This window comes from Mustela lutreola, chromosome 4, assembly GCF_030435805.1.
Source record: "Mustela lutreola isolate mMusLut2 chromosome 4, mMusLut2.pri, whole genome shotgun sequence".
Lineage (NCBI taxonomy): Eukaryota > Metazoa > Chordata > Mammalia > Carnivora > Mustelidae > Mustela > Mustela lutreola.
Genome location: NC_081293.1, coordinates 52,621,566 through 52,645,419, shown reverse-complemented (window position 1 = coordinate 52,645,419; position 23,854 = coordinate 52,621,566). Strand labels below are relative to the sequence as shown.

General features: G+C 37.2%; 1 protein-coding gene across 2 annotated transcripts in view; it reads left to right on the top strand.

Moving 5' to 3' along the window:
- The window catches only part of VCL (vinculin), a 116,788-nt gene that overhangs the window by 49,680 nt on the left and 43,254 nt on the right, over positions 1–23,854 (top strand). For both annotated transcript variants that reach the window (XM_059169844.1, XM_059169845.1), the window contains exons 3-6: positions 18,919–19,069; positions 19,256–19,364; positions 21,271–21,393; positions 23,187–23,347. In XM_059169844.1, the coding sequence (XP_059025827.1) occupies positions 18,919–19,069; positions 19,256–19,364; positions 21,271–21,393; positions 23,187–23,347 (544 nt within the window). The remainder of the gene's footprint in view (positions 1–18,918; positions 19,070–19,255; positions 19,365–21,270; positions 21,394–23,186; positions 23,348–23,854) is intronic.

Here is a 23,854-nt window from a genome sequence, read left to right as displayed (position 1 = left end):
ATCCAGTTGTGGTGTCAATGTTATTTTAACTTCATAAAATAGGGTCTTTTTCTAGTTTTTGAAACAGTTTACATAAAATAAACATTATTTGTTTTTTGAAAGTTTGGCCAAACTTGCTTATAAAACCCTGGGTCTAGTATCTTTTGGTAGAAGAAACTTGATTACTCATTCAGTGTCCTTTTTTTTTCTTTTTTAAGATTTTTATTTATTTATTTGACAGACAGAGATCACAAATAGGCAGAGAGGCAGGCAGAGAGAGAGGGGGAAGCAAGCTCCTCGCAGAGGAGAGAGCCGGATTCGGGGCTCAATCCCAGGACCCTGGGATCATGACCTGAGCCGAAGGCAGAGGCTTTAACCCACTGAGCCAACCAGGTGCCCCATCCTTTTTTTTTCTTTATGTAATTCCAGTCTTAAATTCATTTTGAGTCAACTTTGTTAATCTGATACTTTTCTTAAAAGTTACCCATTCATCTAAGCTCACAAATTTATTAGTATGAAGTTCATAGTGACTTACTGTTATTTTCATCTGTAACATTTCTAGTTATATCACCTTTTTTGTTTAGTATTATGTATTTCTGCCTTTTTTCTTATTATGCTTCTAGAGATTTATATTTTATTATTTTCCCTGTATGGTTTATTTCATTAAATTCTTTCATATTAATTACTTACTTTAACTTTATTTTTTGTTTTTTTAAATGAAGTAGAGTTGACACACAATGTTATATTAGTTTCAGGTGTACAACGTAAGAGATTTGACAAGTTTCTACATTGTGCTGTGCTTACAAGTGTAGCTACCATCTATCACCATACAACACCATTGACTATATTTCCTATGCTATACCTTTTATTCCCATGACTTATTCATTTCATATTGTTTATTATTTAAATACCTTATTTTCAATATTTCAGTCTTTATGTTCAAGCTTTCTTTTTTAAAATGAATATATTTTAGGCTCTTAATTTTATTCTAAGTTCTACTACAAGTTTGGAAGCAGCTATTGGTATGTTGTATTATTATTCAGTGTACTTAAACTAAAGAAAAGGACAAAAACAGTTTATCCATTTCTCTCATCCCCAACCCTTGCCTCTGGCAACTACCAGTCTCTTCTCTGTATTTGTGAGCTTGGTTGGTTGGTCATCCATCTATCCATCCATCCATCCATCCATCCATCCATCCATCCATCCAACTATTTATCCATCCATATATTTATTTGATTGATTGATTTCACATATAAAAGAGGTGATGTGGTATTTGTCTTTCTTTGTCTTATTTCACTTACCATACGCTCTTGAGGTCCATCCGTGTTATAGATAGCAAGGTTTTTTCTTTTTTTATGGCCAGATAATATTTAATTATATACAGCAGTTTCTTTATCCATTTATCCATCCATAAACACTTAAGATGTTTCCATATCTTGGGTATCCTAATAAGTAATGTTGCAGTGAACATAAGGGTGCATATATCTTTTCAAGTTAGTGTTTTCATTTTATTTGTGTAAATACTGAGAAGCAGAATTGCTGGATCATATGATAGTTCTACTTTTAATTTTTTTTTTTTCTACTTTTAATTTTTTGAGAAATCTCCATACTGTTTTCCATAGTGGCTGCACCAGTTTGAATTCCCACCAACAGTGTACAATAGTTCCCTTTTCTCCATATCCTCTTCAACACTAGGTATTTCTAGTCTTTTTAATAATAGCCATTCTGCCTGGTGTAAAGGGATATCTCATTGTGGTTTGGATTTGCATTTTCCTGATGATTAGTGATATAGGGCACTTTTTCATGTGCCTGTTGGCTGTTTGTATGTCTTCTTTGGAAAAATGTCCTTTCATATCTTCTGCCCATTTTTAAATTGGATTGATCTGGTTTTTTTGCTCTTGAGTTATAGGAGTTCTTTATATATTTTGGATATTAGCCCCTTATCAGATATACAATTTACAAATATTTTCTCCTGTTCACTAGGTTGCCTTTTCATTCTGTTGATGGCTTGCTTTGCTGTGTAAAAGATTTTTAGTATGATGTAGTTTTTGCTTTTGTTGCTTTTGCTTTTTTTTTTTTTTTTTAAATTTTTTTTATTTTTATTTATTTAACAGACAGAGATCACAAGTAGGCAGAGAAGTAGGCAGAGAGAGAGGAGGGGAAGCAGGCTCCCTGACAAGCAGAGAGCCCGATGCGGGGCTTGATCCCAGGACCCTGGGATCATGACCTGAGCTGAAGGCAGAGGCTTTAACCCACTGAGCCACCCAGGCGCCCCAATGTTGCTTTTGCTTTTGTTGTTAGATTAGAAAAATCATGAAAACCTGTGCCAAGGAGCTTACCACTTATGTTGTCTTCTAAGAGTATCATGGTTTCAGGTTTTATATTCATGTCTGGAGTCCATTATGAGTTAATTTTCGTGAGTGATGGAAGATAGGGTTCTAGTTTTGGGGCACCTTGGTGGTTCGGTCAGTTAAGCATCTGATTCTTTTTTTTTTTCTTTAAAGATTTTATTTATTTATTTGACAGAGAGCGATCACAAGTAGGTAGAGAGGCAGGCAGAGAGAGAGAGAGAGGGAAGCAGGCTCCCTGCTGAGCAGAGAGCCCAATATGGGACTCGATCTCAGGACCCTAAGATCATGACCTGAGCTGAAGGCAGTGGCTTAACCCACTGAGCCACCCAGGCGCCCCAAGCATCTGATTCTTGATCTCAGCTCAGGTCTTGATCTTGAGGTTGGGAGTTCAAGCCCTGCATTGGGCTCTGTGCTGGGCATGGAGCCTACTTAAAAAAAGAAAAAAAGGTAGAGGTCCATATTTATTCTTTTGCATGTGGCTCTCCAGTTTTACCAACACTATTTATTGAAGAGACTGTCCTTTCACCATTGTATATTCTTTACTTCTTTGCCTTAAATTAGTTGACCATACATATGTGGGTTTATTCTGAACTCTCTGTTCCATTGATTTATGTGTCTGTTTTTAAGCCAATACCATACTGTTTTAATTACTATAGCTTTGTAACATAGTTTGAAATCAGGGAGTGTGATGCCTCCAGCTTTGTTCTTCTTTCTTTAAGATTGTTTTGTCTATTTGGGATCTTTTTTGGTTCCATACAAATTTTAGGATTGTTCTATTTCTGTGAAAAATGCCACTGAAATTTTCAGAGGGATTGCATTGAATCTGTTTATTACTTTGTATAGGATGGATATTTTAATGATATTAATTCTTCTAAGCCATGAATATGGGATACCTTTCTGTTTATTTGTGTCTTAAATTTATTTCATTAATGTTTTGTTGTTTTCATTATATAGGTCTTTCACCTCCTTGGTTAAATTTATTCTTAGGTTTGTTATTCTTTTTGATGCAGTTGTAGATGGGATTGTGAATTTTCCAGCTCTAGAAACTTTAATAGTTGTGATTTGGTTGTGATCTCATCTTTAATGATATGCTTTATTTAGGAGTACGTTTTGAAATTTTCAAAATTCTTTTTACTGTCTTTTTACTGCTCTATTTCTAATTTAATTGCATTGTGCCCAAAACATGATTGATATAATATCAATTCTTGGAAATTCTTTTGTGATATAATATATGTCAGTTTTGCTAAGTGTGCTACGTTTACTTGAAAAGAAAGTATATTCTTTCTTGCTTTCATTAAGTCAACATATAAACATTATTATTATAATTGTTTTAAGATTTTATTTTTAAGTAATCTCTATACCCAGCATGGAGTTGACTTGAGCTCACAACCCTGAGATCAAGAGTTGCACACTCTCCTGACTGAGTCAGACAGGAGCCCCTAAATATTACCAATCAAAATTTTATTGCCTTACTGTTTTGTCTGTTTGAACTCTCAGTCTATGATGAAGTATGTTGAAATCTCCTACAGTAATTTTAGGCTTGTCAGTTTTTCTCATAATTGTCAGCTTTAGCTTTATATATCTCAAAGCAATATTATTAGTAGTAAGTGGTTACAAGGTTATGATTCTCCTGGGTCCTAAATTCTATCAAGTATTTTGTTATTTGTTACCCGCCCTTTTTTTTTTTTTTTTTTTTTAAATTTTATTCATTTATTTGAGCAAGAGAGAGTGAGAGAGAGCTTGAGAGGGAAGAGAGGGAGATGCGGACTCCCAGTTCTGCAGGGACTCGATCGGGGGGACTCTGACCTGAGCTGAAGGCAGTGACCCAACCAACTGAGTCACCCAGGCACCCTGTTACCCTTTTTAAAAAAAGATTTATATATTTATTAGAGAGAGGGTGAGTATGTTCTCGTGCTTGAGCAGGGGATGGGGCAAAGGGAGAGGAAGAAAGAGAATCTGTAGCAGATTCCCAGCTGAGCATGGAGGCCTATGTGGCCCGATCCCATGACCCTGACTGAGATCAAGATCTGAGCTGAAATCAAGAGTTGGATGCTCAACTGACTGAGTTACCCAGGCACCCATTTATTGCTGTTTTTAAAGAACAGCTGTTGATTGATGTTAGTCTACTGTTGACTTGTATCTCCAGTTTTTTGTAAACCATATCTTAGTTCTTGGCAGTTTTTTTGGAATGGAATAGCCATTTCATTTTGTATTTAGATATTTATATTCCTAACTCATTCATTACATTCTAGAACAGTGATTATCAACTTTTTTTTTTTAAGCATAAGGACCTTCAAATAATAATAGTGAGATTTTTATTACCATTTGTTTAAAAATGGGTAAGAATGAAAAATGCAGTGAGTGATTTTATTTTTTTTATTTTTATTTTTTTTTAATTTTTTATTTTTTATAAACATATATTTTTATCCCCAGGGGTACAGGTCTGTGAATCACCAGGTTTACACACTTCACAGCACTCACCAAATCACATACCCTCCCCAATGTCCATAATCCCACCCCCTTCTCCCAAACCCCCTCCCCCCGGCAACCCTCAGTTTGTTTTGTGAGATTAAGAGTCACTTATGGTTTGTCTCCCTCCCAATCCCATCTTGTTTCATTTATTCTTCTTCTACCCACTTAAGCCTCCATGTTGTATCACCACTTCCTCATATCAGGGAGATCATATGATAGTTGTCTTTCTCTGCTTGACTTATTTCGCTAAGCATGATACGCTCTAGTTCCATCCATGTTGTTGCAAATGGCAAGATTTCATTTCTTTTGATGGCTGCATAGTATTCCATTGTGTATATATACCACATCTTCTTGATCCATTCATCTGTTGATGGACATCTAGGTTCTTTCCATAGTTTGGCTATTGTGGACATTGCTGCTATAAACATTCGGGTGCATGTGCCCCTTTGGATCACTACATTTGTATCTTTAGGGTAAATACCCAATAGTGCAATTGCTGGGTCATAGGGCAGTTCTATTTTCAACATTTTGAGGCACCTCCATGCTGTTTTCCAGAGTGGCTGCACCAGCTTGCATTCCCACCAACAGTGTAGGAGGGTTCCCCTTTCTCCGCATCCTCGCCAGCATCTGTCATTTCCTGACTTGTTGATTTTAGCCATTCTGACTGGTGTGAGGTGATATCTCATTGTGGTTTTGATTTGTATTTCCCTGATGCCGAGTGATATGGAGCACTTTTTCATGTGTCTGTTCGCCATCTGGATGTCTTCTTTGCAGAAATGTCTGTTCATGTCCTCTGCCCATTTCTTGATTGGATTATCTAAAGATTGCAGTGAGTGATTTTATAATGTTTTAAAATAAAATTTTGTTTTATTTATTACAATAGCTTTAAGATACATTAAAAACCTACTAGTATCTGTAAGACACACTTGCTTCTGCAGTCTTCTGTTTCTGCTGTAATCCTACCAGCAGGGTAGGGAGGAAAGACCATAGGACCATAGGAGCCAACGGATCTAGAGGTAGCAGAGCTCTTGCCTGAATCTTACAGACGCCAGATTTGAACAGGGTGTGAAGAAAGTAGGGAAAAAGACTATTACTAATCATTCAGGCTTTAAAGGATTCAAAAGGTATGACTCATACTCTACCTTTCAAATAGGCAGCCTACCAAGAATGAAGAGAGCATGTGGTTTGGGCATTAGTGACACTCTTAACCTTCCTTTCCAACAAGTCACTTCCTCTTCAGTTAATCTTTCGGCTCTGGCAGAATCCTGTTTTGTTTGAAGACTAAGTTAAAACCGGTCACTTACTCTCCTACTCTCATCTGAAAGAAAAGAATTTAGTGAGCCACTGCTATTTCTGTGTATCTTTTAGCTTTGGTATCTCAGTGTACATGTTCAGCAAAGAGAGATTGGTGTGGCCCTTAAAAGGCTTTGGATGTTTTAAATATGACTCATTGTGGTTTCTAATTTTAGTTTTGGGTGTATACATGCAGTGTCCTATACTATCACTGAGTTAAGAAAAGGCCAGGAGTAATTGGTAGATGGGGGCGTAGAGGATCTGTAAATCTGAGAGAGGGGCTGGAGCATGGGGCTGGAACAGCCTGTTTTGCTGTTATCACAGTGTACACGTGGGTGAATTGCTACCATGTACTTTCTACTTGAACTGGATTAAAGTTTGTCATTGTACTCAGTGTTCCCAACTCCCTCCTAAAAACTCTAACTATTCTTGTGGCCTTCACTCAGGTTTCTAGATGACTAATGGCTGAGGATCCTTGACCTTTCTCAAAATGGCAACACCAGGACCAAAGCATATTGGCTAGTCCTAGTCCTGAGATGCCATGGGATGATTCTACTTTTGAGGTTTCGAAGTAAAGTTTGTGCCAGATGGCGAGTATGTAGAAGAAATGTTTATTTTCACACATCTTCCTGAGACTTTTGTAATCTTCACATCTATTATTTTTTTTAAAGATGAATTTATTCATTTTAGAGAGAGAGAGTGAGAGTGTGAGTGAGGATAGGGGCAGGGAGAGAGGGAGAGAGAGAATCCTCAAGCAGACTCCCTGCTGAGTGTGGAGCCTGCTGTAGGGCTTCATCCAAGGACCCTGAGATCATAATCTGAGCTGAAGCCAAGGGATGGATGCTTGACCAGCCAACTGAGCCACCTGGGCATCCCATTCACATCCATTATTTTTATTATTACTTTTCAATCCTGTGTATATATACAATAAGATCTGAGGATGAAATGAATTGCTTATAGAGGCAGGACTTCCTATAGGAGGGACGCTAGAAATAGGCTTAACTGTCAGTTGCCGATGCCAGAAATTTCACAGGAGCTCATTCCTTAGGTTAATGATTTCAATGCTTAAATGCCTGGTGAAGGGAGAATTTTCAGCAGTCATTTTCACTTATCATATGTTTAACTGAGGCTAGGCTCCTAATATGGGAAAACAGAGAGAATTTGAGGACCTGACCCTGACCCCATACCCTGGCCTCTCTGTCGGGCTCAGGTCTGGACTGTAATATTATTTTCGAATGATACCACATATGTGGTCATAGAGAAAAAGAGGGAGCCTTACAGGTTTTGTTTTGTTTTTTAAACTTGACAGAGAGATAGAGCAAAAGTAGACAGAGCGGCAGGCAGAGGGAGAGGGAGAAGCAGGTTCTGCTGAGCAGGGAGCCCCATGAGGGGCTCGACACCAGGACCCTGGGACCATGAGTTGAGCCTAAGGCTGACGCTTAATTGACTGGCTACTTTTATGCCCCCAAAGAGGGATTATTTATTTATTTATTTATAAGATTTTATTTATTAATTTGACAGAGAGAGAGAGAGATCACAAGTAGGCCGAGAGGCAGGCAGAGAGATGGGGGGGAAGCAGGCTCCCTGCTGAGCAGAGAGCCTGATACGGGGCTCGATCCCAGGACCCTAGGATCATGACCTGAGCCGAAGGCAGAGGCTTTAACCTACTGAGCTACCTAGGCGCCCCTAAAAGAGGGGTTCTTAAAAGAAGGTTTGGGGCACCTGGGTGGCTTGGTTGGTTAAGCATCTGACTCTTGGTCTCAGCTCAAGTCATGATCTCTAGATCACGAGATCAAGCCCTGCGTCTTGGACTCTGGGCTCACCATGGAGTCTGCTTGGGATTCTTTCCCTCTTCCTTTTCCTCCTCCTTGCACCCCCCCCCCCCAATAAATAAAATTCTTAAAAAAGGTGTTTATCGTGCAGTTAAAATTATTAGATGTAAACACTTAAGTGTACCACCATTTTTATGGCCCTGATTTTGCATTTCTTAATTTTGAAATATGATAGGCTTCTTAGACTTGGAAGTGATCTGGGTCTTTCTTGACCTCTGAGAAACCCTACACAGATGGGAAGGAAAGGAAGTCTCAGCAAGGATTAAGATAAGAGCAGGAATAGCCTTGACAGGCAATTTTGCCTGCCAAATAATTTTGCCAAGGCCAGCCTGGTGGGAAATTGCAGTGATGGAGGTGCTGAGCACAGTGGCCATGGAGGCAGGGTGGGGATGGGGAGCCTCACCCGCCAGTTGATCATGATCTCCTTCTTTCACCTCTTCCCTTCCTGTCTTCCAAATGTTGTTTTGTGAGATGGATGTGGTCTCACCAACTCTCTCTCTCGTGAAAGGACAGGTCCAAAATGTTAACACCTGCTTCCTTGGGTGTGCTCCAGGGTAATCTGACTTCCGTGAAATCAAATTTTTAGGTGTTCTGTTTCACAGCACTAAAGTTTTTAGCAAACAGATTGCATGCGTGCGTGTGTGTGTATGTGTGACAGTGTGTCTAGTCTAAATGGCTATACCGATTTAATTCAGATTTTATTTAAACAAGGATTTTCATAGTTTTTTTTCCCTCCACCCCCAACATATTTATTTTCTTTTTCTTTTTTCTTTCTTTCTTTTTTTTTTTTTTTTCAGTGGGTAGACGTTTAATTTGTTGATGTTTTAGAGAGCCTTTCAGTTTGTATTATGGAGCAGTAGATGTCTAATTAGGTCCAGTGCACTGTTTCCTTTACATTATTTGTTCCAAAGTCCTCTCTTCTTTCTTCCCTCTGCTAAAGCAGTGAGCTGGGATTTGCTAGGTGATTTTTAAAGATTTTTATTTATTCATTTGACAGAGAGAGACACAGCGAGAGAAAACACAAGCAAGGGGAGTAGAAGAGGGAAAAGCAGGCGAGCAGGGAGCCCAGCGTGGGGCTAGATCCCAGGACACTGGGTTCATTAAACGTCCCAAGGCAGACGTTTAATGACTGAGCCACCAAGTCTTCCCTGCTAGGTGATTTTTGGAGGAGCAGACTGAGGGTGTGTGGCTTCAGAGTGGATGGGTTCCCCGCACTTTGTGAGAGTAGACTGCCCTCTCTAGTCAAACCAGGTCTATGACAAATGCATGTTATTTTTCACAGAAAGGACTACGTGTGTGTGTGTGTGTGTGTGTATGTTTGTGTGTGTGTGTGTGTGTGTGTGATAGAGAATATTGTTCCACTGGAAAAACAATGCAGAGAGACGCTGTGCAGATCATCTCTGTGAGTAGACCTGAACTTCTGAGACAGGAGCGATGTCTGCACCTTCCCCATCACTACTTTCCTAATCTCTCAGGCGAAAATGACCCTTCCCACTCTTATGTCCCCTTGGCCATGTGCTCGATGTCCTTATAAATACTGAGGCATATTTGTTTACCTGTATGTCTTCTTCTCCTGAGGTGGTGACCTTCTGAAGGTAGGGACTTAAAAATACCTTGTGTTCCTAGGATTCATAGCAGGTCCTCATTAGTTAGAGGAATAAATACATGAATGAATGAAACTAAAGGAATTTAAGATTGGATGCGGTCTAGTAGAACCTGCAAAATGACTTATGGCAATCAGTCTCTGTAATATCTGGATCTGTTTTTCTCTTATATTTCTTTAATTAAAAATTCACCATAAGCTTAATCTCCTTGATTAGTGATAATTGAAATCACACGGGACTGAGTAGCTAGGGGTCTTTGTATATATATATCTTAAATTGTATCAAGTTAAATCATGTGTAATCCTGGAAAGAATGGATTAGTGGCTTACAAGTGAGCATCTCTTGGGTCCTGTGGGGCTGTCATTGGTCCACTGATCTAAAGCATAAGAATTTTCTGTTAATTTAAGTGGAAGACTGAAAGGCAGAGAGAAGCTTTCAACTTCTCTTTCAACAATCAACTGGTAGTTGATTGATTTAAAGTGTCTAAATCAATATTATTAGGATATAGTCAAGATACATAATTATTTAGGAAACAGAACTTCTCCCTACTGTCTTTCTTTAAAATGTTTTTTTAAAAAATTTAGATTTGTCTTAAAAAGTAGAAGATCACTTTAAGAAGAAGACAGCTTGAATGTTTTAATAAAATCTCATTTTCAGCAGTCAAAACAGACTCATATCTGTTTCTAACCACCGGTTAGTCATGGTGGGATTTGTTTGGCTTTTATGTATGCCATTAAATTTTAATGTACAGATTAGATGTCTTATTGTAGAAAAAATGATACAGTGTCTGTTTTAGCCCTATCATTTTACCACACAAGGGAACCATTAGTGGAGAATCAAATTGATTCCTGCAGAGCTTTTCGATTTCATCTTTTTTTTTTCTGTTTCTTTTCTCCGTGATGGCTTTTTGTTTTTTTCCACATTTGAAACACTTATGAAGTCACTGGATCCTTGCAAGGAAGTGTAGCACAACCATTGTATTCTGTGATTCTTAGGTTTGTTTGCTTTAATTTGATCAGCATTCATGGTACCTGGAAATAAAATCAAGTTTTGTGACTTTTTAAAATTAATGATCTTTATGGGCCTGTACTGGATGAAAATTCATTTATTCGTTCATTCAACAAATATCTATTGGGCATTTGTTATGAGTCAGGCACTCTGCTTTGTGAATACGTTAATGAACAAAATAGACAAGGTTCTTGGCCTTGCTGAACTTAGAATCTTGCGGAAAATAGAGTAAACTGAGAGGGTGTGATAAATCTCGTGGGAGTATGTAGGAGAGGTACTTGTAGATTTGGGATGGTTTCCTGAAGGAAGAATCATTTAAAGGCAGAATCTAAGATAATAAATAGTGGTTAGACAAGCAAAAGAGGGGAGATAGAGAGGTGTTTGAATTGGCAGGAGTGGATATAAAAAATCTTGAAGTAAGATGTCAGTGCTCTTTCAACTAATGGTCTCAGTGAGTGGTTGGCCATCCCTAAAGATCTTTTGAAATATTCTTTTAAATATTCCTTTAATATTATATAAGTAATATCATATCAATTATAATTTATAATAATACAAAATATTCTTTTGAATATTTTAAACTTTTCATTTATAAATTCTATTTATTTATTTATTTATTTATTTTTATAAAAATAAATTTTTATTTATTTTATTTTAGTGTTATGGGGCGCCTTGATAGCTTAGTCATTAAGCATCTGCCTTTGGCTCAGGCCAAAGGTCCTGGGATCGAATCCCACATCAGGTCCTGGCTTAGTGGGGAGTCTGCTTCTCCCTTTCCGTCTGTGCTCTCTCTCCCAAATAAATAAATAAAATCTTCTTTAAAAAAAATATAGTGTTATGTTAATTCCAGGTGTACAATATAGTAATTCAACACTTTCATACAACACCTAGTGCCCATCACAAGAACACAACTTAATCTCCATCAGCTATTTCATATCCCCCCCCCCACCCCCACCCCCTAGTAATTACCATCAGTTTGTTCTCAGTAGTTAAGAGTCTTCTTGGCTTGTCTTGCTCTTTTTTCCCCCTTGCTCATTTGTTTCTTAAATTCCGGAAACATTTTTAATCATAAATTTAACTAGTTGCACAGCATGTATTTTCTGCCATATTGTGCATTGTATACCTGTCTTAAATATGTTTCCATGTAATTGTGGTTCATTTGATTTATGGAAAACATCTGGCATAATCATTGGCCAGGCCAGTCCTTCCTGTGAATCTAGCCAGCTGAAACAACTTTACTTTTTTAAACTTCATTTTCTAAAAGGTTCTTGTGTAGTCAGTTGTATTTTAAACATATTTAAATAATAAGAATTTTTTAATGTTTACTCACATAGTTAACATTTTGTTATCTATGTCATTTTGTTCTTTGTTAGTTGTCATTTTCCCCCCCTGTAAATCCAAGTTTCCGGATGGTATAATTTTCCTTCTTCCTGAAGATTTCCTTTAACCTATCCTATAGTTCAGGTTTGCTGCTGATTGATTCTTTCAGCTTTTACATATCTGAAAAAGTCTTTATTTCACCTTAATTTTTGAAATGTGTATTTTTGGGGGTATAGATTTTGAGGTGGACAGGTTGTTTTTTTCTTTCAGTACTTCATTGCCCTATGGTTTGCTTTGTTTCCAATGAGAAGTCTGTTATTCTTTGTTCCTCTGTGTTTAAAGTATAATTTTTCTCCTGCTACTTTTAATATATTTTTTTAAAGATTTCATTTATTTATTTGACAAAGAAAGAAATCACAAGTAGACAGAAAGGCAGGCGGAGAGAGGCAAGCAGGCTCCCCACCGAGCAGAGAGCCCGATGTGGGGCTAGATCCCAGGACCCTGAGATCATGACCTGAGCTGAAGGCAGAGACTTAACCCACTGAGCCATGCAGGCACCCTAATATTTTTTCTTTAACCTTGGTTTTAAGCAGTTTTGTTTATGTGCCTTTAAGCAATTTATGTGCCCTGTTGTAGTTCTCCTCATATTTTATGTGCTTGGAGTTTATTGAGCTTCTTGGACCTGGGGCTTTATAGTGGTCATTAAATATAGACAAATTTTGGCCATCATTTATTCAAATATTATTTTCTGTCTCCTCCTTCTCTTTTGGGGACTCAAATTGCAAATATATTAGGCTGCTTCAAGTTGTACTACAGCTCAATGATGATCTATTCATTTTGTTTAAGTCTTTTTTTCTCCCTGCTTCATTTTGAATAATTTTAATTGCTATGATTTGAATTTCACTAATCTTTTTTTCATGCAGTATCTTATCTGCTAGTAATTTATTGAGTGCATTTTTGTATCTGAGACACATTTCCACTTGTTCTGTTTGAGGCTTGTTTTTTTCTAACCTTTCACTTATTTAATATACTCAAACTTGGGACACCTAGGTGGCTCAGGTTTTATTTAATTTAATATACTCAATTTATTTATAATTTTATTTATTTATAAAATAAATATTATATTTTATATATTAAATTATTTATAATTTACAATATACTCATTTGTTTAATATACTCAAACTTGGGACACCTAGGTCGAGCCTCTGCCTTCGGCTCAGGTCATGATCTCAGGGTCCTGGGATTGAGTCCCACATTGGGCTCTCTGCTCAGTGGGGAGCCTGCTTCCCCTCTCTCTGCCTACTTTGATCTCTCTCTCTATGTGTCAAATAAATAAATAAAAACCTTTAAAAAAAATACTCAAACTTTGCTTTATCTTTTGAACATATGGAATACAGTTTTAATAATGGTTTTAATGTTCTATTAATTCTGCCATGTGTTTTAATGTTCTTGTCTATTAATTCTTCCATGTGTATCATTTCTGGATTGTTTTCAAATTATTATTTTTTTTCTTTTCATTGTGGGTGGTGTTTTCATGCTTATTTGTATGCCTGGAAAATTACAGTTGGAGGCCAGTGTCATGTCACTTTGTATCAAACACAACACAAATGTTTTGTCTTCCAGTTCTGGAGTTCAGAAGTCCAAAATGGGTTAGTAGAGTTGTGTTTCTTCTGGCATTTCCAGAGTACCTGTTTCTTTGCCTTTTCCAACTTCTAGAAGCTGCTTAAACTCTTACCTCTGCTTCTGTCATCACATCTTTTTCTGCTTCTTTTATTATGTTAGAGAAATAATACCTTCAATGTGCAATACAACAGCTGTCAACCTAGAAATCTGAACTACTGAAATAGTCTTTGAAGTAGTGGACAAAGTATCCATTTTCAAACAAAAATATTTACATGTTATCATAATCATTCTCTTAGTAGAGGAAATTCTAGAGAATGTAATCTGGACAGAATCAGATGATTCTAGATGTAAAGCCTGAGATATGAGAGGGAATGATTAGCCAAAATATGGGACACTTTGTTGGTAAATATAAACAAACTTTGACCTATATAGTATAACAGTTTAATATCTAGTAAGATTTAAGTGTTTAAAATGAAAAACACATTTTATACATGGAAACAATGTAAACATCAAGCAAAACTTGAAAACAATAGCAAAAAGCTTAGGATAAGGATGATTGGAAATTAAATATCCTAAGATCGTTCTTTGTTTGGGAAGGAGGTAAAAATATTGACTCATTTTAGATTTTTATGAGACTGATGAACTGCTAACTGTGTGAAGAGGACAACTTTTATTTTAGATTTTTAACATGCCAAATATGCATGCTAAAATATTTAGGGTAACCTCAAAAAGAACAGAGTGTGTAACCTTCACAATTAGTACAGGGAGTAAGAAAAAGGTAGAAAAAACTAGCAGTCTTCTCCCCCCCCCCGAAAAAAAAAGATAAGAAAAAGGGGAAAAATAAGTTAAATATGGAAAATGAATAATAAGATATGAAAATAATTCTAGGGGCATCTGGGTGGCTCAGTTGGTTAAGTGTCTGACTCTTGATTTCCACTCAGATCATGATATCAGGGTTGTGGGATCGAGCCCCAAGTCGGGGTCTATGCCGAGTATGGCTAAATCATTACGTTAAGAGTTGTTAAGCTGGATTAAAAATATATAGCTATATGTTATTTAAAAAGATATATCTAAAACATAATGACAGAGAGATTGAAAATAGTCCAAGAAAACTGATTCGGAATGTTAATGTCAGACAAAATAGACATTAAGGCGACAAACATTACTGGAGACATAGAGAGGTGTTACATAATGACAAATAGGGTCAGGTTATACAATAATTATAAACTTATATGTACCTAAAAAGTTAGCTTGGAGCACGTGGGTAGCTCAGTTGTTAAGTGTCTACCTTTGCCTCAGATCATGATCCCAGGGTCCTGGGTGAGCCCCGCACCACTGGGTTCTCCCCTCAGCAGTGAGTCTGCTTCTCCTTTTCCCTCTGTGATCTCTCTTGCTTTTGCTCTCAAATAAATAAGTAAAATCTTAAAAAAAAAAAAGTTATCTTCAATATATATATAAAACAAATAGAACTACAAGGAGATACAGACTAATCTGTTGTTATGTTAGGAAGTTTCACCACTCAGTAATTGATAGATGAAATAGACAATATCAGCAAGGATATAGAAAATTTGAATAATTTTAATTAACAAGCTTGAGCTAATGAAATATGTAAAATATTTCACATAAAAATTGGAGCATGTCCTTGTTTTCATGCACACATAGAAAATTTATAAAAATTGATCATGTGTTAAGCCATCAAGCTAACAACCTTGTTATCTTACAGGCCATATTCTCTGGCATGATGCATGTGATCATAAATCAATAGCAAAAAGATAACTAGAAAAGTCCCTTATGTTTTGAAGTATATTTTAAAATATCCAAACAATTCATGGTCAAAGATGTCATAATGAGAATTACTTAGAGCTGGATGACAACAAAAATGCTACCTGTCAAAACTTTTGGGGCCCATAAACACTAGAAATTTAAAAAAAAAAAAGAACACCAACAGCTACCCACAACGTTTTCATTAGTAACAGGGACATGCATATTAAATTCACAATAATTTAGCATTTCATAATGACCATGTTGGCAAATTTAAAAATTCACAATGCCAAGTGTTGGTAAGGTTGTGGAGCAGTTATGAACACTGCTGTAACCACTTTGGAAAACTGGCTTTCCTTGGTTGAATTGAATATATGCATTTCCTGCAACTCAGTTTTCCACTACTAGATATGCTATTTGTGTGCACCAGAAGCCAGAACAAAAATGTTCAAGGAAGGGTGCCCGGTTGGCTCAGTTGGTTAAGCAACTGCCTTGGAGTCCCGGGATCGAGTCCTGCATTGGGCTTCCAGCTCCATGGGGAGTCTGCTTCTCCCTCTGATGCTCTTCTCCTCTCATGCTCTCTCTCAAATAAATAAATAAAATCTTTAAAAAAACCGCTCATAGTAGTATTATTGATATAAACACCAGTAAAAAATATAATAACCAGAATTCAAATGGGTAAATAAATTATGGTATATCCATACAGGGTATGACATATTAGGTATAGTTATCAAATTATAATATTGAACAGAAGAATAGTTACAGAAGCATATAGAACAGTGTAATTACACTTACTTAAGACTTTAATATAGATAAAACTGAATGATGCATTGTTTAGGTATGTATAGATACATAGGTACTGGAAGTATACAAAAAAAATTAAGAGACTAATTAACAAAAATCAGGATAATGATTAGTTATGGAAAATGAGGAACTGTTGGTTAGGGTAGGGCTTCTAAAGTACTTGATAATATTTCATTTCTTAAGTCTGATTGTTGTGTATGAGCATAATTGTCTAATAGTCTTTGTGTAATTTTATTTTGCAATTTAAAAAAAATATTCTTAACTTCATTAATAATAAAATAAAGGCAAATTAAAACTATATTGAGTAAAAAGCAGATACAGAATAGGGGAAAATATTTGCAAATTATATATCTAATAAATATTTAATACTCAGAGTATATAAATAATTCAGCAACTCAACAAGACAGACATCCCAATTAAAAAATGAACAAAGGGGGGCTCCTGCGTGGCTCAGTGGGTTAAGCTGCTGCCTTCTGCTCAGGTCATGGTCTCATGGTCCTGGGATCGAGTCCCACATAGGACTCTGCTTAGCAGGGAGCCTGCTTTTCTCTCTGCCTCTCCCTGCCACTCTGCCTGCTTGTGCACTCTCTCTCTCTGACAAATAAATAAATAAAAACTAAAAAAAAAAAAAAACAAAAAAAAAAACCAAAGGACTTCAGTAAACATTTTCTCCACAGAAGATATACAAATAGCCCACAGGCACATGAAAAGTTGTTCAACAGCTACATTCAGTAAAGAAATCACATCAGAACCACAATGAGATACCACTTCATACCCAGTAGGATGGGATTAACCCTCCAAACCTTAAAGACCAAAAAATAACAAGTGTTGGCAAAGATGTAAAGAAATAGGAACTCTTCAACAAAGCCAGTGGGAATGTAGAGTGGTGCAGTTGCTGTGGAAAACAGGTTGGCATATCCTCAGAAAAAATTAACATAGACTTCCGCTTGTAGGTATATATCCAAGAGAAATGAAAACCTAAATCCATGTGGAAATTCGGTATAACTGTTAGTAGCAGCATTTTTGCCAAAAGGTGGAAATAACCCAGATGTCCATCAATACATGGATGGATAAGCAAATTAAAAATTTTTTCCATATGAACATATAATAAGATATTATTCAGGTATGAAAAAGAACAAACCACTGACACAGGCTATCACATGGATGAAACTTGAAAGCATTTATACTCCGTGAAAGAAGCCAGACACAGAAAGTTACATAGTCACATGATTCCTTTATATGATATATCCGGCATAAGTAAATTTGTAGAGACAGATGGCAGATTAGTGGTTACCAGGGGATGGGGGAGAAGGGGGAAATGGGGAGCAATTACATAGTGGGATCAGGGTGCATTTCTGAAGTGATAAAAGTTTTGATCCCAGAGAGAGGTGGTAGTTGCTCATCATTGTGAATACATGAAATGCCATTGAATTGTATGTACCTTTGGAGCAACTAATTGTGTGTTATGTGAATTTTACCTTAATTAAAAAACTATATTGAGATCCAATTTTGGTCTATCATATTGGTGAGGATAAACTTAAGTTTGATTAAATGCCGAGTTGTTGAGACAGAGGAAGCAGGTACTGCTGTCATCCATTGTGGGGGGAATGTAAATCTCTGTGGAGGGCAATATAGCAGCATTTGTCAAAACTGTAAGTGTCTACACTTTCGATTCAGCAATTCCTTTCTGGCCTGTGTCCTACAGATATATACCTTTTACAATGACATTTTTCAAAGTGATTTATGTAGCAGGCTAATAAATTATGGACTAGTTATATTGCCATATTAAAGAATGAAGAGGTTCTTTATGTACTTTTATTAGAATATCTCTAAGTTAAATTAAGTTGGAAAAGCAGAATGCAGAGTATGCCTGGTATGATCCTATTTGTTTAAAAAAGGTAGAAGCCTGTTTCTGTTTCTGTATGCATAAAGTGTCTCACTTTGAAGAATACAGAGGAGACTCATAGCATTGGTTGCAAGTAGATGGAATTTGAATGCCTAGGAGATAGTGGAAAGAAGGTGATTTTTCACGGACTCATAAATATGAATATATATATTCTATAAGTTAAAATTAAATTAAAAATTTAATTTAAAAATTAAAAAGGCACAGTAAACAACCAGCCCTTTAATACTGATCCAAAACCTTAGCTGTGAGGTCTTGCTCTTTACTGATTCCTTCCTTCATTCATTCATTCATTCATTGTTACATATGATTGGGTTTTCTATGTTATTAAACTGTATTAACATTGAACTATTAATAACTGGTCCAGTTATTAATGCTAGTGATGTTTTAATTAACAATATAGTTTTACAGGGTTGTTTTCAAACAGTCCAGTGGATTTGTCAAATCCATTTAGCTAGATGAATGGGAAATTTATGCATTAATTCATACTTTTTGTTTCCTCCTAATCCTTTGTGTTATCCAATTATTAAATTTCACTTAACACAATGCTTTGGCTTATTAGTTCCAGATATTAAATCCAAAACTGTTGTCAATGACTTCTGTTCTTTGTGTAGTGCTTTTTACTGGCAATGTGTATAGGGTGAGGAAGAAGAAAACAAAGGAGTTGCAAAGATGTATAGCAACCTAAAGTGAAAGGTCTAAAACATTTTGTCATCATTTTTTGTTGCCAAGATACAATAAAGAACAAGAACTTAGTGCAGTGAATGAGGTAAATGAATGAATGAATGGATGAATGGATGTGTAGCCCTTAATCGTAGAATTTAAGAGCTAAAAAGTCCAATTGTAAATTGGTATTGGCTGTTTTCCATGTTGAAAAAAAGTGACGGTGTCCATTTACATTCTTTGCATTTGTATGTCCTATTCTTCTGCTTGGTTCTGTCAGTGAGTTAACTCCATGTCCCTCCCCACAGGGTTGAGAATGCTTGCACCAAGCTCGTGCAGGCAGCCCAGATGCTTCAGTCGGATCCTTATTCTGTGCCCGCTCGAGATTATCTCATCGATGGGTCAAGGGGCATCCTCTCTGGCACATCAGACCTGCTTCTCACCTTCGATGAGGCTGAGGTAGGCAATCTGAGGCCCATGCAGACCTTTTCCAGACAGAAGTCTTATTAAAGATAGTCTTAAAGGTAATAATGGAGGATTGGTCATGGTTTAGGATGTGAAAATGTTGAATAGGTGCCCAGCTGAATTAGCATGTTTTCCACTTATTGTTCATTCACTCGACTAAAAACTGAAATATATTTTCAGGTTCGTAAAATTATTAGAGTTTGCAAAGGAATTTTGGAATATCTTACAGTGGCAGAGGTGGTGGAAACCATGGAAGATTTGGTCACCTACACAAAGAATCTTGGACCAGGTCAGTCATGTCCAGTTTTTATAATACAGTTTTTTATGGCTTGTCCATGTCTGATTGAGGTGAAAGGAGGACTCCCCCCTGCTTTTTGCAGAAGATAAGTAATGATGCGTGGGGCTTTGATGTATCCCTGGTCTGTTGGAGCTGACACTGTGTTTCTACTGAGGAGGTATCATTGTCTCTGAAAGCTGAATCTGCTGTCTACAAATCCTGGCCCTGCCTAATGAATTAAACTAGACACTGCAAATGTTGCTGGAGAATGTAGGAAATACTTTTCTATTACTGTAATGCATAAGGCCACCCTGAATTCTGACCTCTCCATTCCACATTATACAGCATTCCTTCACTGTCTGCCAGCTGGCCTGTAGCTCTTAATGACCTCTTAGCTCATTAATTAGCCCGCCTACTATTATGGATTCATGCCCTAGCCTGGGGCTGCATAATAGAATGAGACCTAGAAGGGGAGAAGAATTGCTGTGGCTAAATCTCATTTTGAAATGATTGTTTAGTCACCTGAGGATCAGGATTGAATGCTCAAAATACATGAACAGATACCAGCTTTTTCTGTGAGAGCCACGTACCGTGACCTGGAGGGTTCTCAAAGTATGACTGAGACCAACCACGAGACACATCATATGTTTAACTTATCAGTATTAAAGATCACATACCACCTCATAAAAGTCTTTTGTCTTAGGTAAAATAGTTCTTTTTTTTTTTTTAAGATTTTTATTTATTTATTTGTCAGAGAGAGAGAGAGAGAGCAAGAGCGAGCACAGGCAGACAGAGTGGCAGGCAGAGGCAGAGGGAGAAGCAGGCTCCCTGCAGAGCAAGGAGCCCGATGTGGGACTCGATCCCAGGACGCTGGGATCATGACCTGAGCTGAAGGCAGCTGCTTAACCAACTGAGCCACCTAGGCGTCCTGGTAAAATAGTTCTTAATAGTATTTTCCTGAGGTTCCGATATAGTCATTCTTTAAACTTAAGGCTTTTAAGAATTTCTCTGAGCCATCCTTGAAGATCAGCAGGAAGTGCCTTTAGAGCAGTGTTCCTTACACTTTCCCATAGCATTGGGAAAAGAAGTTTATTTCTTCAAATCAAATCTTATGCAGAATCCCAACATATAAAAGACAAAAATGGAAGTACTCTGGATGGAGCAGGGACAACCCCTCCATGTCTACCAACCTTTGGTACCCCCTTGATGATCTGTGAAACTACTTAAGAAATCCTATGAGCAGTTTGAAAACCAAAGCTTTAGACAGTCACATAGCACCTTTGAATAATAACCAAAGTAAACAAAAAGGACGAGCAGTCTGATTCCAGAACACCCAGCTGCTTTGGATTGCTGTCCTAACTATATTCATTTTTAAAATATTTTTGTTTGTTTCTAATTATAAAAATAGTGCATGCTTATTTTGGACCAATTGCAAAGAATAGAAAAATATAAAGATGAAAACAAAACACATTATTTTAATTCTTAAGATTTTTATTCAGCCCCTGGCTTCTCAGTACTAGGCTTGCGTGAGATTCTCAAGTAGGCACAATGGCCAGATAAGTGACACGCACCTCGTATGCGTGGTAACCAGGAAAAATATTTCTATTTCTTTTTTACAAATATATACTTATGTTTTCAGTATGTTTTTGTATTTGTGAATGTATTTTTGTCAAACGTGTGAAAATGATGTCATTTTTAGGATTTACATTTCATAAATTACCTTTAATTGAAAGGAATGGAGTTGCATTATGTTAGACCTGTCTGGAACATTTATGTCATGAATGCTACAGTTCAGTGGTAGTTATCTGGGCAGTCAGTTTGGGTTTTCATAGTCATTCAATAACGGATTTAGGCTCCGAACACCAGAGTCTGGGACATTTCACCATTCACCCTGCACAATTTATTCCTTGTGCCTCAGGAATGACAAAGATGGCCAAGATGATTGATGAGAGGCAGCAGGAACTGACTCACCAGGAGCACCGAGTGATGTTGGTGAACTCCATGAACACTGTGAAAGAGTTGCTGCCAGTTCTCATTTCAGGTATTTTCTGCCTATACATGATCTTACAGAAAAAAAAAAAAAAGTCAATGTATTCTAAACTCTGACGTTAATTTTCTTTTACTGCTTAGTCGCATGTCCTTCAGGCTGGGTAAAAATGAGGCCTGATAGATTGGGTGTTACCTGATGACTGCAGCTGATTGATTGCAGTATTTGTCTCCTGAAATGCTCTCCTGCTCCTGTTCTCTGTTTGAAGCTGCCTTTCTTGTTGCCTCGTTCTGTTCTGAATTTCTAGTAGGCCCCTTTGCTGGGAGGCGGAATATCTAGAAACTTTAGTCTTGGACATATGAAAAAATTTTTAAAAAGATTTTACTTATTTGTTTGATGGAGAGAACGTTAGCAGGGGGAGCGGGAGAGGGAGAAGCAGGCCCCTCACTGAGCAGGGAGCCCGATGTGGTGCTCGATCCCAGGATGCTGGGATCATGACCCAAGCCGAAGGCAGACGCTCAATCGACTGAGCCACCCAGGCACCTCTTGGACATAGGAATTTTTACACTTTTACTTGTATTATGAAAAGAAATTAGGAGCTGAAATGGACATTATAGAGTACTGCAGGATAAAGAAGTGAACCCAAAGCCCTTTTCAGTGTTATGCTAACACTGTTTTTCCTAAAAGAAATTTAACTGTTCTTTATATTACAGGGCTGGTGGTCTGTACCACATGGAACCACTTCCCAATGGGTAGAACTTCATGGCTTCTCTCTCAGCTAGCAAAAGGAGCTGTACTCATTGGGTGGCTGGCTGGTCTGTACCAGACACCTCCTGGTTTACATAAGTTATCTTAATCAAGTTATGGGTTAATTAGTTTAACTACCAGAGGGCCACTCTATTTTCAGAATCTTATGAGACATGTCATTGCCACCCCCAGCTCCTGCCTTCCTGCTTTGGCGTTTCACAGAGTAGCTAGAAAAGGAGAGGTGAGGGTAAGAGCTCAGAAAGCTCTTATGTGAACTAGAAAACAAAAACAAATTTGTAAGTAGAGTCTTAAAATCTCCACAGGAAATGTGTTTTTGAGGACAGTTTTTCTGTGAGATAGAAAAGTTTTGGGAGTAAGATTTCTTTCTGATCTGGGTAACTCAATAAAGTGTTGATCAATCTTTGTTTTAACAATTTCAGTGATTTCTTGAGAAGATATTCTCTTTCTCCCATACTTCAAATTATTATTTTTATTTTCTTCTTGATTCTTGGGGGTTAGAAATTTCCTGCTACATGTTGAGAGAAATTCTGGAAGAAAAACTTGACATGTTGGGATCTTCCATTAGGACTGGGTGCAGTGGGATACTTAAATTAGAGTTTTACTGACTATTTTCATCTTGTCCTGTTAGGTGTGTGCTAGATGGGGCCAGTGTCAGGGATGGAATGATAACTGATTTAGAAAGATATTGGATATTTTGTGATTATAGGTCTTCAGTATACGTGTGTTAGATTAGCTCCCTGGTCATGTTTTAGTGATGTCTTGTACCTTAAAGTTGCTGATATTAGAACTTTATTGGCACACTTGCGGTGTTTTTCTTTGTTTTGTTTTTAATATATTCTTTTTGGTTGTTGTTAAGATTTTATTTTTTTAGGTAATTTCTACATCCACTGTGGAGCTTGAACCTACAACCGCAAGGTCCAGAGTCACATGGTCTAGACTAAGCCAGTCCAGTATATTCTTTTTAAGATCTTAGAAACCCAGCACATGGACTTGAAGTATGGACCATCTTGTGTGAATGTTGCTCTACAGCAAGATTAAATTCCCAGCTTTGTTTCTGATCATTTGTTTATTTTTTACAGCTATGAAGATTTTTGTAACAACTAAAAATTCAAAAAACCAAGGAATAGAAGAAGCTTTGAAAAATCGCAATTTTACTGTAGAGAAGATGAGTGCTGAAATTAATGAAATCATTCGTGTCTTACAACTCACTTCTTGGGATGAAGATGCCTGGGCCAGCAAGGTAATTGCTCCTGGAGGAAAAATAAGCAAACTCCCCAATTCTCCTCTCACCCTTTATCTTATAATTGCGGGTAGCATAAGACCTCTCAGATATGATGAAATAATTTCCACTTCACTTTTCATGGGTTTCATGGGTTACTTGCTGCTTTTGCAAACTCCCTTTGCCCTAAGCTAGAACAAAGAATAGGTATGTGGGGTTGAAGGTTGAGATGTGTAGCTTTTTCTTCCAGCTGGACACTCATTGGGCTGGTGGAGGAATTTTTGTATGGTGGATATTCCCCTGGGTGGGAACCCTGCCTTTTTATGTGGGTGGTTGTTGCTAGGTGACTAAGTAAGATACAGAATATGACTGTGAATTTTATGGAAACTTCTCCTTAGCTAATCTTTGACCTAAGAAATCTACAGGGGAAGCTCTTGGCATTTCTAGTTGTGTGCTTTTGTCATCCCATTTTCCTTAAGGAAAGCTTAGTTAAAATTTAGTTTTCACATTCGTCAGTGAGTTTGAGGG